Source organism: Phascolarctos cinereus, unplaced genomic scaffold, assembly GCF_003287225.1.
Source record: "Phascolarctos cinereus isolate Bilbo 61053 unplaced genomic scaffold, phaCin_HiC Scaffold_3;HRSCAF=262, whole genome shotgun sequence".
NCBI lineage: Eukaryota > Metazoa > Chordata > Mammalia > Diprotodontia > Phascolarctidae > Phascolarctos > Phascolarctos cinereus.
Window position 1 is genome coordinate 120436431 of NW_027555736.1, and position 18938 is coordinate 120455368.

General features: G+C 40.4%; 1 protein-coding gene across 1 annotated transcript; it reads left to right on the forward strand.

The window, feature by feature from the left end:
* The first annotated feature begins 1 nt into the window (after position 1).
* Positions 2-6994, forward strand: MRPL46 (mitochondrial ribosomal protein L46). Its single transcript, XM_020964711.2, has 4 exons — positions 2-282; positions 4141-4342; positions 5158-5331; positions 6624-6994. The coding sequence occupies exons 1-4, from the start codon at positions 49-51 to the stop codon at positions 6872-6874; spliced, it is 861 nt and encodes a 286-aa protein (XP_020820370.1). The 5' UTR covers positions 2-48; the 3' UTR covers positions 6875-6994.
* The last annotated feature ends 11944 nt before the right edge of the window (positions 6995-18938 follow it).

Here is an 18938-nt window from a genome sequence, read left to right on the forward strand (position 1 = left end):
GAGGGCACTCGGTTGGAAAGCGCGGTGCATTATGGGGAGGCTGGGAAGATGGCGGTCCCCGTGAGGAAGGCGCTGTTGTACGGCGCGGCGCGGGGCTGGGGGCGGCCGTGGCGTCTGCGGACCCTTTGTGCTGCAGCCGCAGGGGCCTCCGGCGGGAGCGCGGCCTCCCCGAGCGGCGGGTCTCCGTGGCGCCTGCTGGGAGCGTTGTGCCTGCAGAGGCCTGCGATTGTCTCGCAGCCTCTGACCCCTCTGCAGGTGGAGATGGCCGAGCTGCTGCAGCAGGTAGGGCCTGGCTGTCCCGGGGGCGCCTCTGCTCCTGCGCCCAAATGGCCCCGCACGTAGCATCTGGAGGCCTTGGCTCAGAGACGCTGGAGCCGTGTGACCTTGGGCAAGTCACTTAGACTCTCCTTCTGGGCCTCAGTTTCGTCTTCTGCAAAGTAGGCACTTGGAAAGCAAGGTAGTGCAATGTATAAGACAATTTGGAGTCTGGAAGACCTGAGTTCGACTGACTCCAGACACTTCCTAACTGTGGTCCTGGGCAACTCACTCGACCTTATCTAGCCTCGGTTTCCTGATCTGTAAAATGGGGATAATAACATCATTCACCTCTTAGGGTTAAAACAGCTATCTAGCTATTGTGGGACCTTGTGGACTCCCAAGGCCCTTTCTAATTCTCAGTCTAGGATACCTGCGGAAGAATGATGAATTCTTTCTTTTTTTTATGTGAGGCAGTTGGGGTTAAGTGATTTGCCCAGAGTCACACAGCTAACGAGTATTATATGTGTCTGAGGCTGGATTTGAACTCAGGTCCTCCTGACTCCAGGGCCAGTGTCTATCCACTGTACCACCTAGCTGCCCCAAGAACGACAGATTCTTGAAAAGCATTCCCATATTTAGATTGTCCTCCCCCTTCACCTTTGCCTAATAGAATCCCAAGCTTCCTTCAAAGTACAGCTCAGGTGCTGCCTCCTACATATAAAGGCTTTTACTAATTCTACGTCTCCTCCCCTTCCCCCCCCCTTTTAGGCTTTCTCCCTCCTAAAATAACTGTGTATAATTTGTATAACTTTGTATATAATTTGCATTTGCCAAGTTGTATACATTTGTATGTGTTTACTTAGTGGGAGTTTAGGCAAGTCACTTAAGTGTAAAATCACTCTATTGTAAAAGGAAACTTTTGGAGAATGATTACTTCTAACAGCTCCTTCCAGTTATAAGTTCTTGATTCTGTGTAGTATTTTTCATTTAAACATTAAGCTCTTGCTGTGTGCAGGGAGTACCCTCCCAAATGCATTAAAGTGTAAATTTCTTAGGCGATTGTTTCTTTTTAGTGTACCCCCTGGCTTTGGAGTACAGAATTTTAGACTTAGTAGGTACTTAATAAATGTGGAAATAAATTTAGTGTCCCTGGTGCTGTGGAAAGATCCCTCTTAACAAGCAGTGAGCCAAGAGACATGGATTTAGAACTGGAAGTCACTTTAGAGACCAACTAGTTCAATACCCTCATTTGATGTCTGTGAAATGAAAGTAAACACCTACCCTACCTAGCTATACACTTGGCTCACATTTAAAAAAAAATCTTTTTTTGTAGGCAGTTGGGGTTAAGTGACTTGCCCAGGGTCACACAGCTAGTGTCAAGTATTTGGTCTGAGGCTGGATTTGAACTCAGGTCCTCCTGACTTCAGGATGGGTGCTCTATCTACTGCTCCACCTAGCTGACCCGCTTGGCTTAGCATTTTAAAAGGCTTTAAGGTATACAATGTGCTTTCCTTGAAACTCTGGAATATGAGGTCAAGTATCATCATCGTCTTTTATAGCTGAAAGAATTGAGGTTACAAGAGAATGGGTGACATTGCCAAGTCCATATAACTAGTATTAGTTAGACATAGAATTCAAACCCATGTTTCCAGATTTCAAGTCTGTTGGTCTTTCTTCCGTGTAGTGTTGTTGTGAAGCTCAAATGTGATGATGATTTACAGAAAATAAAGTCCTGTCAGCTCTAAAATGTTTAGTAAATGGAATAACAATTTGTAGACTGCTTTAGAATTTGTAAAGCTCTTTTTCCTTACTGTAACTCTTTGGGTTAGGTATTCTAAGAACTGTTCCTGTTTTATAGAGGAGGAAGAGTAGGCTAAAAGAGGTGAAAAGTTTTATGCCCAGTTAGTGTCAGAGCTGGGTTTGGAACCCCAGTCTCACATGACTCCTAGTGTAGTACTTTGTACTATGCCAGACTGCCTTTGAGATATTGTTGTGACCCCAAGACCCTGGAAGTTTGCCTTTCAGGGCCCATAATCTACATTCCTGGGGCTGTTTCATTTTATGTCAGACCTGTTTATATGATCCCCATATCAAAGCAATTTTTCGCTAAAATTCTTCAAAAGATTTTGATTACACTTAACTTTTTCTACCTTGTATCACAGTTACATATGTGTCTTCATTTGCCCATCTCATTAGACCGTAAACTCTTTGAGAGCAGTATCTTTGTATACCTGTTGTCTAGCACAAGCTGACATTTGATAAATGAATGAATAAAAAGACATTTATTAAGTGCTTACTGTGAGCCAAGCACTGTACTAAGAATTGAGGCTGTAGATATGAAACTGAGATAGTACCTTCTCTCAAAGGGTTTACATTTTAGTGGACACAGCACACACAGAAGCATTCAGCCACAGGGATGTATGGAAAGGCCCAGGGGAATTTGAGTATAGTAGCAAGTCTAATGGTAATGTATCCTCTTTAGTATTATTTCCATTATTGAAACCATTGGACTCTCCATGTCAATCTATCCTCCACATCCTCAGTGAATGAATGGATGAATCAATGAAACTTAGCTCTTAACCAGAAGAAAAGTGGTATCTATTTGACAGAGAGAACTGGGACAGGTACAGTGATGAATATACTTGACCTTTGTAGGTACAGCAGCATGTTAAATTGTCTCAGTTATCACATGCCAGGCATAGGCATAAAAGATATTGGCTTAGTCAACAACCATTTTAAAGAATCTATTGTGTGTTAGGTACTGCTAAAAACTGAGAGTACAAAGGCAAAAAATGAAACAATCCCTGTTCTCAAGGCCAGGAACTTATTTCTTGTTGAGAAAGACAACATGTACAAGTATTGGTATATACAGAAAAAATACAGTAAATAAAAAGTAGTTCAGGAGGGAGAGCATTAGCAGTTGGGATCAGGAAAGGCTTTGTGTAGAAGGTGGTGCTTGAGCTATGTTTGGAAGGAAGAGAGATTCATTGAGGGGGAGGTGAGTAAAGTACATTCTAGGTATGGAGGATGGTCAATACAAAGATGGAATGCCTTGTGAGGGAAATAGAGGCTAGTTGGGCTATACCACGGAGTGCAGGAAGGGGAGTAATGTGTAATGATATTGGAAAGATAGATTTGGGGCCCAAGTTATGAAAGGCTTTAAAAACCAAACAGAAGAGTTTATATTTGAAACTAGTGAAGTGAAACTAGTGGAGCCACTGGAATTTATTGAAGAGAAGAGTGATATGGTCATATCTGCATAGAGGAAAATTGCTTTGACAGCTATATGGAGTATGGATTAAAGTAGGGAGGGACTTGAAGCAGGCAGACCAATTAGGAGGCCATTGCAATAGACCAGGCAAGAAGTGTTGAGGGTTAGATTTAGGTAATGGCTAAGGTGATGGTTGTGTGAATAGGGAGAAGGTTGTATGTAAGAATTATGAAGGTAAAAATGGCAGGATTTGTTAACTCATTGGATATATGGCATGAGGTAGAATGAAGATTTGAGGATAATACCAAGGTTCTGAACCTGGAAGAATAGTGGCAGAAATAGGATTCATATAATCCAATATGTTGTTGCTGCAGTTTTTGAATTGAGGAAATGCTTAACCTACCCAGAATTCCTCATTTCCTTTCCCCGACATACAATTTGTGGTCATTATCCTGTCCCAGACATTGAGTATAATGTAATTCCTGATCACATCATAGGGTAATATTTCCATATTTGAGCATAGCCATCTTTCAAATATCTTCCTTTATTTCTGTGAAACACTTTGGTAATTTTCTTGGCTCAAGTGTATTCATCTGACCTTGGAAGTAAACTTTTGGTCCTGTGGGATGTTCCATAGTTCTGTTTTTTTTTTCCTTGTCCATCCTTTCCAGATTGAGGTGGAGAAAAGCCGATATTCAGACCATGAGATTCGTGCTTTGGAAGAAACACGGAGACTGGAGAGGAGGAAAGCTGACATTTATGACTCTGATGATGATTATGATGATGATGAAAAAGACATTTTGTTGGCACAAGATTTGGAAGACACATGGGAGCAGACATTCTTGCAATTCAAACCTCAACCTAGGGTAACAGGTTTGTGTTTTTTTTTTTAGGGGGGGTGTTAATGTCAAGAAAGGGATGCATTATGATTCCTGAATTAAGAATTATGTTTAAATCTGTCTTATTTCAAGTACTGTTATCATTATCTGATTATAGGCTATATTCTTCCTCAAATACAGCTTGTATAAAAAACCTTGGTGCAGTCTATAATAGATGTTACCTTTCACTGCATATATACCTATATGTTTTTTTTTTTAGAGAGATCTCATTTTAGGTGTAGAGCCTGTATTTAGACTAATATAGCAAATGCCATAAGCATGAAGTGAAAGTATGTGTGGGAATCAATTGATAAGTTATCGTTAATGCTTTCTGTTTCTCCTGAAATCCATGTTTAAATAAAGAGAGGATGATTCATGCTGTTCTTATTTTTGTGGACCAAGAATTTGAAAAAGACAGAAAAGTTCTGTCGTGTCTGAGATCAGTGATGTTATCTAGAATGTTAAAATAGTAATATTTTAAAGTGCTGCCAATACCTGTCTTCCAAAGAGATCAAAGTACTTGATTTAACTACCTGAAAGTGGGAGGCCTAGCGGTTTGTTTGTTGCTCTTATTTCTGGTGTCCCTGAGTGACTGAGCAGATCTGTGAAAGAAGGATAGTCAGAGGGAAGGGCTGATAATGTAAATTTGATTGTAAGATCCCTTAGCCCTGTTCCTCTTAAGTGTCTAGTGCAGGTATGAGAACATACATTCTAGAAATTATTTTTGAGCATCATTCATCTCTTTATTTTCTCTCTGTCCTGGCAACCACACTTCTGTTTCCTCCTCTGACTCATTTTTTGCCATGTCAGAAGCTGATCAAAAAAATGATCGAACCTCATTGCACAGGAAGTTAGACCAAAACTTGGTACTGGTAGTCAAGGAAAAATTGGGAGATCAGGAAACGTGGATACTACCACATGCAGAATGGCAGGCTGGGGAGACCCTCCGTGGAACTGCTGAGCGGGTCCTTGCTACTCTGTCAGGTGAGTAACCCCCTATAAATATGGTTCTGAGTGTCTTCTCTCTGGCTTCCAGTTATAGAGTTAAATCCCTCTCTTAAGGGCTGGTTGTGGGTTGTGTTTTATTAAAAAGTATTGACTAAGAAAGCCTAGGGAAAGATTAACTGGATGGAATGATATCCTTCTCTTTACCTTCTTCCCTGCCCAAGTGATTGGATGACAAAGGTTCCTTTCCATTCTCATATTCTTTGATTCCAGCCAGCATTAGTCCAGTACCTTGTTCATTTCTGTCTCTCAGTCTTAGTGCTCAGATCATTGAGGTGCTAATTTTTTTTATTCTTCTTACATTCCATGGAATGCATCCACAGGACTATTAATCACTAGCTCACCATGGTTACCACCTTGTTTTTCCCCAGGGACAATGTCACATAATCCAGTCTGTAACTTTGCAGATACAGTCACATAGCCACAAAGACACTGCCCACTTTTTCTTTTATGTAAGGGTTAGCAACTCTTGGCACATGTTCCAGAGAAGTCATGGAGGCTAATTTTCTTTGTCAAGAGGGCTAGTTGCTAATAACATAGTCCGTTCTTAATTTCAGCTTCAATGCCTGATGCCTTTGAGAATCAGACTTTCCTTTCTATTTGAGAGATAGTGTCTTCCATGAAGGAACTAAACTTACAATGAAATTTCATGCCTACTAGTTATTCAGCTTCTTGTTCCCCAAACTCTAAAAGGAAAGGGTCAATACATTTAGCATACCTATTTTATAAAAATTTTAACCTCTAATCTATAGCTACTAGATATTGGTAATAATATACTGTAAGTGGTTTTCCCTGTATTGGTAACAATCAAATTTAAAACCTAGGTCTACTGATTCCTTAGCCTAGTGCTCTTTTCAGTTACACTGCTGGCTTTTAGTACTGATAGTCGTGGCTCGTAACATTAAATAGAGTAATTCAGTGAGAAGTAGCATGCTTTCAGACATTTGTAGTAAGAGTCATGGAAACTAATTTCCATATTGACCTGAGCATTTACCCACAGTGAGATTGCCTTGATTACAACTTTATAGAAAAAAATAAGAGGCGTCTTAGAACTATTGAAACAACACACATAACCTGTTTGCAGGGGGAACACATTCCTTACTTTTTGTATAGTCTCTGTCATTTTCTGTGGCTAAATTGAGTCCTGTGAGGAAATTGCCTGGAGCCTTGGGGCATCCATGGAGACAACTCTCTCCTGTTTCCATGTGGTATTGGTTCTGAGATCCAGTAAGGGGAAACTTAACTCTAATTTCTGTTTTGTCTCCTTTCAGAAAATAGCGTGGAAGCCAAATTCCTAGGAAATGCTCCCTGTGGCTATTACAAGTTTAAGTTTCCTCAGGCTTTTCAGACAGAGAACAACATAGGAGCCAAAGTGTTCTTTTTCAAAGCTTTACTCCAAAGTGGAAATCTCTCCCAAGTGAGGAAGAAGGATGACCATGCTTGGGTCAGCAAGGAAGAGCTGAGTGACTACTTGAAACCCAAATACCTGGCACAGGTTAGGAGATTTTTTATGGACATCTGATGGACACTGTTGTCCTTGGGACAGGCCTTTGGACTGAGGGCAAAAGGACATGTGACTATATTGACATTTGTGGATCATCATGAAAAAAGCTTAGCATTGACAAATAAATGAGTTTCTTACCTTTGTCTCAGCTTATTTGGAATTTGGGTACTACCGGGCTTTATAACCTACTATTTTATAAGGCAACTCCCCCGTTTCTCAGCTGGTAACTAGCTGTGAGTTATACACGATGTTCCACATAAAGTCATTTAACTTGCTGGGCACAAGAAGGGAAGGATAGAAGACTATCTAAAACAATTACTTGTAGGTGTTAGATATTTGTTAATTTAATTTATTACTCTACCATTCATAAGCTAGATAAAACAGGTTTCACTTCTGTGAAAGATCCTCGACCAGTGAGGAATCTAGGACTAAATGCAGCTTCTTAGATGTCCTTGGTGTAGAAGTGTTAAACAGCTTAGTGCCATTTGGTAGAGGCATTACCATTTGTTTAGAACTTTGTATTGGCCAAGTGCCTTCCTGGCTCGTTTAATATGGATAAACAAGGACCAAAACCAAGGCCTTTAGACTTCTAGTCTGGCATACTTGATGGTATACGATGTGATTTGGAATAGAGAGAGCACTCCAAAGAGTGCTCTATAGGAAAATAAGGTAAATTCTTTTCTTTATATTTATCCCATTGAAATTAGTCCTTAGTCTCAGAATTCATAGATTATAGCAGGACTTAATTGCTTGGTGCTTAATAGATCCATTATCTCATTGATGAAGAGTATGATCTTCAAACTATGGATTGCAGCCTGTCCATGCCTTATTCTATGTAATTCTTTTCCATTTTCCTCCATGGAAAATAAATAATTGGTCATTCATTTGTTCATTCATAGATCTGTGCAATGTGCTGGAGGCCTTCCTTTCAGCCTTCTTAGATTTTGTAAATACTGTCCTTATCCTTCACTCTTACCCTCATGACTAGCCTTCTTCCTTCTTTTTTTTCTTATCAGACATTTCCTGAATAATGTACCTTATGACATTTCTTGCATGTTGGTGTCCATTGAAGATATAGTGAAGCACACCCTCTGTGTGTCTTTCTATTGAATTTTGGGTCCCCTGCAATTTTAATTCTTTAGCTAGTGTGGCATTCCAAGATAGCATTACTAGGAGAATATTTGTGTTGAAAAGGTGGGTTTTTGTGCTGAGGAGCAGCTTGGAATTTATTAAAAACACTGCGATTTCTATTTTTAAAAAATTTCCTTTAAGACGGAGTCTCCCTGTCTTGCCCAGGCTTGAAATGTAAGGTCCATTCACAGACCCAGTCTCACTACTTATTGGCACAGGAGTTTGGACCTGCTTTGTTTCTGACCTGTTTCTGACTTGTTTGTTCCTCATTTGGTAACCCAGTGTCCCCCTGCTTCTGGAGGTTCACTTTATTAATACTAGACTTAATGTGTACACCCAATCAGCATAGCCTACTGCAGCTTAGAACTCAGAGTTAAAGAGAGCTGCCAGCTTTAGCGTCCTGGTAGCCGTGATTGCAGGTGCACTCCACTACACCAGGCCACAGCAATTTCCGAAATGCTGTCCAGCTCACTGTCTTCCTTCTAGTTAATTCTAGGCCCACCTATTTTTTCCTCTGCAGCTCGTCACAGATATACATGTTAATATCGATAAATTACATCAGTGTCACTCAATTGACATTCCAACAGCATGTCACACATAGTCTGAAAAATAGATTTTTAATGCATTTAGTTTTTCTTTCATGAGTTTTTTTTTTTAATGCAAGTAGCTTGAGTAATCATGGATCTCAATGAGTTGACCTTGTAATATCCTGAGGCTTGGTGTAGTCAGCACAGTAATATCTGAAGAACCTTACTATCTGTAGGGAATCCTCTCTTTCATTTGGACTCTGCATATGATGTCCTCTGTGACAGTTGTGAATAAATTATAACACAGCTACAAGCATCATTATCACCCTGTCTGAATCCTTTTCCATGCCACCTTCCTCAGTGACTTCAGCACCTGGCATATAGTCTTTCAACCCTTGCCATATCCTCAGTGACTTCAGTATTCTTACATTAACCTCACCTTCCATAACTTTCATATCCATTTAACTTCAGCTACCCGTAGGGAGGACCATACCTTAAAACCTCACTGTTATGGAAAATGATTCCTTCTCTAAGATTCTGATAAACTAATACTGCCTCTCTGGTCATAATCTTGCTTTCCACCTTCTTACCTGTTTCATTCTCCAGTGTTCTCTTCCTCCTTCTTCCACTTCATTGCTCCTTTTTTGGCTTTACTCCTCTTCAATTGAGGCTATTGCCACAATTCACTATCCTCACCCTTGAAATACTTGCCTTCTTGTCGTTCTGTTGTTCCTGCCCTGCTAATTTCCAGTCTTCTGTTACAGCTCTATCATTCATTTATCTACTTGGTTCTCATTCCTGAGCTGCTGAAGTTCGAAAACTGCTGAGTCTACTACAAATTCATGCTCTAATCTAACCTGTACTCTCACCACTGTAATGCAATCTTTTAATTCAGCTCTGATTGACTCCCTGTTACATTATTTATAGTAGTAATTCCAAACCTCTCAGCAAGCCCCTAATTCTACTTTCAAACCCTTCCTTGTAGCATGTGATCTTGTATTCCAGAAATTAAGGATGCTTTGTCTCCAACGTTCCATATCTTAAAACCTCATGTTTTTACCCATCTTCTTCCTTCCCTTTGATTTCAAGGGATGAGGTATCCTTATTTGTTAAGGCTAATCTTTTCTGTTTATGCTCTCCCATTTTCTCTAGGACTTTTCCCTGTTAATATTTCCTTCTCATCTTCCCTCTTTTCTCCCTCTCCTAGCTTCTTTGCCTTTGTCCCTGGGGAGGCTGAAAACCTCTTCTTGACCTTAGGATCTCCTCAAGCTACCATCCTTTATCTCTTCTCTTTGTAGCTGTTTCAAGAAACTGCTTTCTGTCTCCATTTCTTTTTGACCCAGAAACTCCTCAATTCCCTAAAATTGGCTTCTGTCCCCACTGCTCTACTGAAATTACTCTTTCCTAATATCACCATGACTTCTTTATGCCAAGTCCAAATGGCTTTTTCTCAGACTTCATTCTCCTTGACACTAATTCCGCATTTGACACTGACCACTCTCATCCTTGATGTTACTTCTTTCCTTGTCTTCTCTCCTATTTCTCCCATCTGTCTTATTTATTCTTGGTCTTGTCAGGTTCATCTTTTTGTCATCCCCCGTGTCCCCCAAAGCTATGTTCTTAACCATCTTATTTTTCTGTGCGTTCTTCTTTTTAATTCAGTAAGTACTAAGTAAAATACTGGGAATACAAAGACAAAAATGAAAATTGGTCCCTGCCCTCAAGGATCTTACATTCTGCTGGGGAGAGGGAATAAAACATACAAAGTAATTTCAGGAGGTGTGGAATACTAATAATGGAGAAAGGAAGTCAGGGAAAGGCCTCATGTAAAAAGCTGCCCTTTACAGCCTTTAAAGGAGTTAGGATGATCATTCCTAATGTGGGAGACAGCCTGTACTAATTCACCAAAGGAGAAGATCGAATGTCATGTATAGGGACTACCTAGTAGGCCAGTTTGCCTGGAACATAGAAAGTCTGAAGGGGCAATTGATGTGAAGCAATTATTTCTTAATGATCTTATACTTTGCTAGGACTTCAATTATTCCTTCCAAGCAAATGATTACCAAATTTGTATATTCAGCCCCAGTGTGTCCCCAGAATTACACTTCTGTATTTCTGATAGCCTACTAGACATCCCCTAGCTATCTTTAAAATCAGCATGTCAAAAACCGAATGTTTTATGCAGTTCCGACTTCTTCATTTCAGTTGATAGTACTACCATCTTCCTAGTCACCTAGACTTGAAACCTTAAAGCCAATTTTAACTTTTCCCTCTCCCTCACTACCTATATTCAATCAGTTGCTAAGTCCTGTGGATTACACTTCCAAAATAAACTCTCATGTTTGTCCTTCTGCATTCACACTAGCACTGTATCCTAGTCCAGGCCCTCATTACATTTTGTCTGAATTATTGAAATAGCCTTTAATTGGTCTTTTTGCCTTTACTCTGCCTTTCTTTGGTCTGTTCTTCACATAATTGGCAAAATAATCTTGGTAATGTGTAGGTCTGACCACATCCCTCCCCTACCTGCTTAAAAATGCACTGTAATGGAAAGAATTAACTCTGGATTTGGTTTGAAAGGACCTGGTTTCTAATCTCAGCTCTGCCACATAGTCCCTGTCTGACTTTGGGCAATTCACTTAAGGTCCCTAGGCCTTAGTTATCTCACCTATAAAATGAAGGAGTTGGATTACATGGCTTCAGAGGTCTCTTCTATCTCTAAATCTTTGACTCTTCAATGGCTGCTCATTGCCTAAAGTATTAAAAATGCAAACTTTTTAGCTTGACATTTGAAGCTCTCCACAAAATGGCTTCAGCCTGCTTCATGAACCTTATTACATACTTGTTGAGTTGTTTTTTAAGTCGTGTATGACTCGTCATGACTCCATTTGGGGTTTTCTTGGCAAAGATACTGGAGTGGTTTGCCTTTTTCTCATTTTGCAGATGAAGAGACTGAGGCAAGCAGGGTTAAGTGACTTCCCCAGGGTCACACAGCTATTAAATGTCTGAGGCCAGATTTAAACTCACAAAGATGAGTCTTCCTGGCTGTAGGTCCAGCACTCTACCCACTGTACCACCTCGCTGCCTATTGCGTGCTACTCCCCTGTATTTGCTCTATATTCCAGTCAGACTGGGCTTCTGGTTATTTTTCCATCTTGCCTTGCCTTTCTCCTTATCTCTTTGTGTTTGCACAGTGTTCCATTTGTCCAGTACTCCTTCCACATCTCTCCCAGTTGAACTTCTTCTCTTCAAGGCTCAGCTCAAATGCCACCTCCTCCATGGAACTTTCACCAAATTGAAAATTGCAGAATCTCAGTATTGGAAGGGACCTCAGAGCCCAAAAAGCACCTTACCAAGAACTTCTATAAAAAGTGGACACCTCCTTAAGGCCTCCATTGTTGGAGAACTCAGCCATGATTCCTCATTTGTATAGCTTTAATTGTAATGAAGTTTTTCCTTCTGTTTCTGCTTCTCTAGAATTTGCTGTTGTTCTTTCTGGTTCTGACTTCTCATACCATACAACTGTTTAAATACTAGAGTGACATAGGGTCATCTGATCATACATTTAGAGCTAGAAGGAGCCTTAGTTTAATTTAACCTCCCTCATTTTACAAATGAGGAAACACATTCAGAAAGACTTGCCAAGATCACACAAGAAGGAAGTAGCAGAGTTGGGAACTGAGTCCAGATCCTTTGACTGCAAATCTCTTTCTTCCTCATCATTTAAAAAAATAAATCATTTTGCCTTTCTCCTTTGTCCCTGTTACATTCTGCCTTGAAACATACCTATCCATGTACATACTATGTTCCCCTGTTAAGTTGTTATCATCATGGTGGCAGAGAAGAGAAAGAGAGAGTGAGAGAGGGAGATACACACAGACAGCTTGGTGTAATGGTTAGACAACTGGCCTTGAAGGCAGAAACATTTAGGTTCAGTTTCTGTCTCTGATATACAGTCTTTGTGACCCTGTGCAAGTCACAAGCGTTTAGTGCTCTCAGTTCTTGTAAGAGTGCAAGCTGCAGAGAAGGTGTAGGTCTGTATTGGTAGAGAGAGTTTCCTTAGCTGGAAGTTTCCTAGACCAATGAAATCATAGGCCTAGTCCCCATCCTATTATTATTTGCTATGATCTAAGTGCAAGAAATGACATGTGCTACCCTGAAGTCCTTGGTTGTCCCTCTCTTATTAAGGGAGGGATGCCCCTTACCTGTAACTTCCTCCCTGTTCCTTCCAAAAGCAGAGGTAGCTGCTTTGGGTATTGATTGAGAATAATCAGCAAAAAGAACAAGATCTTTCTTATCCTGAGTAAGAGCGACTGACAATTACATAGCATCTGAAAGCTTAGAAAGTGCTTTACATACATTAGGCCATTGAGTCCTCACCACAACCCTGTGAGGTAAGTGTTACAGGTATTATTCTTATTCTGCCCAAGGCAACTGAAATATTGAGAGGTTTAGTGACTTGGTCAGGTCATGCAGGTAATAAATATCTGAGGTACAATTCAAACGCAGGTCTTCCTGATTCCATAGATAGCACTCTGTCCACTATACCATGAACAAGATTTCTTATGGTCCTATAGTGTACCTAGGAAAGAAATGCAGGAATATATATTTATATAGGAGCTCTGTCCATTTTCTCTCCTTGGAATCTCTAGCCAGAATAGAAAATTATCCATGTCAGATTCTCAATGGTTTTATTTTTTCTTAAGTCCTTTTATAAGTACTAAGATGTAAAATAATGTAGTAGCTCATGATTGGAGACTTGGCTCCAACACGTGATACAAGTTACTCTGTGAACCTCAGGCACCTCTGCTCCTGCAAGTTAGTGGTCAGGTTGTTTTCTGTGTTAGCAACTAGCTGAGTATGACCTATAAAGAAATGCTTCAGTCAGGAAGGGGGTCAGCGCTGGCAGTTCAACCCCTAGACCCTGATGTACTGAAATGATCCTTATTTTCTAATAGGCCCATACCCCAGAATGTTAGAGGACCAGCTTCTCTTTCTCTCTGCATCCAGTCCTTGGCTGGTCATCAAGACAGTCCACTTCCTTAGATCTCCTGGCCTGGGTGGACAAGTCTCTTCTTCCATTTAGTTCCCTTGAGGCCTTTGCTAGATTTTTAAGAAATGACTTCATTAGTAATAAAGAGTACTAGTAATTAGTAATAAAAAGTACTACTGTGATGTTTCATTGATATCCTGGAGATGACTGGGTTTTTGAGGGCTACTTGGGGAAGGCATAAACTCTGGCAGGTGCTATCAAGCTGGAAAGTCTTCCATCTCCACCTCACTGATGTATATCTGACATCTGAGGACCAGTCTAACTAGGAGAGACAACGTGAAATGATGAAAATGATACTGGATTTGGGTTCACAATATCCAAATTGAATTCTTAGCTCTGTGACTTACTACCTGTGTGACCCTGGCCAAATCACTTGAGTTCTTTCAGCCTCAGTTTCTTCATCTGTAAAATGAAGAGGTTGGACTACATGGCCTCTGGGAACTCTTCTAGCTCTGAATCTGATTCTGTGATCCTAAATTTGAAGAGATTTATCATTAGGTTGGCCCCAAGATGTTCTTATAGCCTCTCTCAAAGACAATTTGCTATTTCAGGGAGAATTTGCAGCCTATATATTTGTGAAATCACAGATTCTTGACTGTCAAAGTATAAGGGAGAAAAAATTAAAATAAAACAAATTACGAATAAAATATTGGGAGGTTCATGGATTACAGAAATGTTTATCTTAAAGTATCCGTTATCAGTCTCTAGGGCCAACTGGCTTCTGATCCTGTCTTCATTTCATTATCTTGTTGTTCAGGCTGGCATTCCAAGACCCCTTCTACTTTTGCTCTGACTAGCATTTGAGCCTGGCCTGACCACATGAGATTATCTGCCCATAACCAACGACCTTTCTCTTCTAGTTTCAAAATTCTTCCCCTTCAGACATTTCCCATCAAACTCTGGTTTTCAGAGTATTTTCAGCTCACATTAGTTCTTAGCTCCTTTGCAAAGCTAGAAAAAGACTGATACCCCTTAGGTCCAGTTAACACTTCATGCTTGTCCATCGCAGCTGATGGCTCTACTCACTTCCCTATGTTTTTTAAGGGACTGGTGACTTAATGTTGGCTCTGATCTTCAGGGAAGTGGACACCTCAAAGCCTACCTTATAATTTATATAATTTAACAGCAGTAAGGCTAATGGTAGCTAGCATTTATATAGCACTCTAAATTTGCAAAGTGCTTTACCTATTATATCATTTGAACTTTATAACAACCTTGTGAAATTGGTCCTATTATTATCATCCTCATTTTACAGATGAAGAAATCGAGGCACAGAGAAGTTAAGTTATTTACTCAGGATCAGCTAGTAAGTGTCTGAGGCAGGATTCAAACCCAGGTCTTCCTGACTCTGAGTTTAGAGCTCTATCCATGACATCACAATTTCTCAAATGCTTTACATACATAGTAGTAATAGTACACAATTTCCACTAACATTTAGGGGAGGGTCATTTTATTATACTGCCTTTCCCTTCAGGTAGGAAACTCCCACTGGTTCTGCTTTCTGCTTACTCTATCTTGCTATACAAGATAATAAAAGAAAGAGTCTTCATCTATCATAGTGGGGAAAGGGAGGTGGAGGACTATAGCTCCTTGACGGCATGGAGAATACTAAAGGTATATATTCCCAACTCTCCTGGGGATCTTTGAGCTGCAAGGTTCACATTGCAACTCTTTGTAATCACCTTGAAATTCCATTGTGGTGTTTGTTCTATTTTCTAAAGCCTGGGTGGTTTGGAGTTGCTGGGCTAGTAATAAATATATACATATATGCATATATCTATATATATATCTATATCTATATAAACTTTTCTCTTTCAGATTTGTCCTAGAAGCCCTAGGGCATCACATGGGAAGCTGTTTCAGGGGGTTGGGGAGAAGATAAAGGAATAGGATTTTAAAGTGGAAAAAAATGCTAGAGGGAGGGAAGGCAAAGGTGTATGTTGGATGGGGATTAGGATGTGTCTTTTCTTTGTTGAAAATAAACTTCCCACCACTTAGTCTGTTGGTTCCCTGCTTAGCTGGTGTTTGTTTTTCACAGTGCTTTTTCTCTTGGGTCTGGAGCAGGCATAGTGTTGTGGAAGCTTGGCCCAGGCAGAACCTGAGGCAATGAAATTTTTCAAAAATCAATAGTGTGCTTGTAATCCCAGATCCCCTTTGACAAAGCTGTGTTCTCTTTGTTGGATATTCCAGTCTGCTGGGAGATGTTGGGGATAGGGTACCCTCACGATTTTCTCATTTGTGTTTTATGAACGAATCCTGTTTTCTTGCCAGGAGCTCATGAGAAATAACCCCCAAGACTTGTCTTTGGTTCTAATTGCTCCCCCACCAGACTATTGAAAACAGCCTTGCTGTTCCTCAAACTAAATTCCAGCAACTTCTCTTCCTGTGCCTTTCCTATTGGTACAAAAACACACACCTTTCCTCCTTTATTTTAAGTTTTCCTGAGCACTAAAATTCTGAGAAGGGTGAGAGGTGAACGATCACCTGAAGTGACCAACTATAATCCAGGCTTGATGGGCTGTTAGAAAATATAACAGTGAAGTTATCGGTACTTAGGGCTATGCCCTGTGATTTCAGGCAAACAAGACTTTCTCTTGCTGTGGGTATGCAGCTTAGTGATCTGTGAGTTCTTAATAATTGCTTTACTGACCTTTTTGGCTGTGCTCCTTTCTCTCCCTGCTGGAGTAATAGAATGGGTCAGCAATTACATTCTGCTTTGAGTGTGGGAGTAATCTTGTGCTTAATGGCAGCTCTCGATTTCCTGCCCCAGAATGTTGTGGAGCTGGTACTAAGTTGAAGGCTAATCGGGCCAAACAGCTGCATATGGTTGTGAATAGCTGACCTGCTCCTGTCCATCGTGAGATGGGCTGGTGGATTCCATTAGAGCCCAAATGTAAAGACCCCTTCCTGAAGAGGTTAGGAATTCTTTGTCCTCATAATTGATGTCTTCACCTGGAAAAGGTGAAGACTGAGGATGGCATTAAGAGTTGTGAAAGCTAAAGGTGATAAGACTGTACTCAAGGTCGGATTTTTAGTGTGTAAGGATATTTAAATAGGTACAACTCGGGTTATTGGTTAGGGTCTCAGGGCATGTGTGCCTCTTAGAGTAGCTACTAAGAGTGATACTGTCTTTTCTGTAAAGTATATGATCGAGGTGGATGAAAAAATTATTTTAAAACACATGAGTTGTTGTTTGTCCTTTGTTCTCGAAGAGGACCATGACATCTGGGAGATCATTGGTCAAGGAGGACTAAAACCGATGGGGCAATTTGGTGGTGCAGTGGATGGAATGCTGGGCCTGGACTCACGAAGACTCATCTTCCTGAGTTCAAATCTGGCCTTAGACATTTACTAGCTGTGTGACCATGGGCAAGTTAGTTCCTTAATCCTATTTGCCACAGTTTTTACATTTGTAAAATGAACAGGAGAAGGAAATAGCAAACTGCTCCAGTATCTCTGCCAGGAAAACTCCAAATGGGGCCATGAAGAGTTGGACATGACTGAACAACAAAAACAAAGCCTATGGATATTCATTTTCCATTCAGCTATCTTGCCTTTTATGTGTTTGGGTTTTCTGCTAGGATCAGATGAGGGTGTGGTCCTTGGACACCTGATAAATTTGTCTCTTTCCTGTGCTGAGTGCCATTAGGACTCTGGGGAAGAAAATCAGTCATCCAACACATTGGGTCTGGACTTTAGATTTTAATGGGTTTGGTAGGAGGTATATGTGTAGGTGGAGGCAGCAGTGCAGTAGAGTGCTTCTCTCCAAATGGATTTTCATGAATTAAGGCACTACCAGATTGTTATTGTTGCTGTTGAGCCTTCATTCTCGAAAAGGAGCAATGATATCACAAAAGTGATGTCTTGACTTGTTTGTGGATTGGATTTAAGAGACAGCTGCACGAGGTTGTCAGCCTCTCTTGTCCAGAGTCAGCGAAATCTAGTGGCAAGACATAAGTCAAGGTGAGTGGGGATGACCTGGGATGCAGTGGATGACCTCTGCCTTTCTAAATTAAGGTTTTTTCCAGGCCTCAGTTTGTCTACTAGTTTACAAAGCTTTTGGACAGAAGGCAAGGTCGAAGGTATCCTTCATGCCTGTTTCCTTTTCCCATATATACTTGTGCCACAAGATGGCAGAATTTGACTGGAAAACCATCAGCTGGTTGTAGGAAAAAGGTGGTATATTTCATGCCTCTTAGTTCACATGTTAGGTGCTTTAGCTTTCTGCATAGTATTATGCTTTTGCTTCTTACCCTCAGACTGACTGATTCTGTAGCAGATTGTGAATATTTTGGATCGGGGTCAGGGAGATCAGAATGGCTTTTCAGTGACTCTTTTCTATATATGTGCCTTGTCCCAGATCTAATGGGTTATAACCTGGGCAGCAGTTAAGGTATACCTTTGGACGTCTGCCTCTTCAGCATCAAAGCTGAAGAGTATTGCTGATGCTTTCAAATCAAGGAGTCCACCTACTTACCTATATTTCACTTGATACCCAGACCAGCTAACCTGAGGACATTTCAAAGAGAATTCACTGGTTGTAACTGGCTGACCCTGTTCATTTTGAGACTGACTGGTGGATTTCTTTAGTGCCTGAATGTAAAGATCCTTTTCTGGAGAAGTTAGAAATTCTTTGTTCTCATAACTGATAACCTGAAAAAGGTGAATACTTATGATAAGCCTAAAAGTTGTGAAAGCAGTTAAAGCCTGAACTATTTAGTTTGGGGTTCTACAATTATAGAAGAACATCAAATGGGTTCAAAAAGTGAGACAAAAAACTTGGAGGTTTGGAAAATAGGATTTATGAGGAAAGGCTGAAGGAGCTGAGAATATTCATCTTAGAGAAAGGTCCTCTGGACTCTTGGACGGGATGATGACCAGCTTTCTCCACTGATCTTTGAACAGGAGAAAATAGGCATATTGCTGCATGAGAAATTTAGATTAGCTATAAGGGAGAATTCATTCATAATCAATTTTTCATTTTACAAATATTTATTAAGTTTCTATGGAGAATAGTCTGCTAGATAGTAGGGAACAGGGCAGGAAGATACAAAGTTTAGATAAGACAGTTCATTCTCTGGTCTGGTGAAAGATAAGACAAACACAAATACCTGTAACATCTACTGATGACATTTTTGAGAGAGTCAAATGTTGCAGGATAAATGCATTACCAAGCTACACAATAAAATGTGTATTTGGTTTGAAGGGGCAGTTTAATTTTGAAAGGGGAAGTTACAATGTGGTATCTGAGTTGGGTTTTAAAGGATGGGTAGACTCAAAAGGTGAAAAGGTGAAGGTATTTCTAGGAAGGAGAAACAGTGTAAGTGAAGGCAGAGGGTGTTGTTAAACATCGACATGAATTCTTGATCTG

Coding starts and splice junctions, on each gene's coding strand:
- MRPL46 (XM_020964711.2), top strand. CDS start 49: ATGGCGGTCCCCGTGAGGAAGGCGCTGTTGTACGGCGCGGCGCGGGGC. Junction 4,343..5,157: donor ACCTCAACCTAGGGTAACAG/GTTTGTGTTTTT, acceptor TTGCCATGTCAG/AAGCTGATCAAAAAAATGAT. Junction 5,332..6,623: donor GGTCCTTGCTACTCTGTCAG/GTGAGTAACCCC, acceptor GTCTCCTTTCAG/AAAATAGCGTGGAAGCCAAA.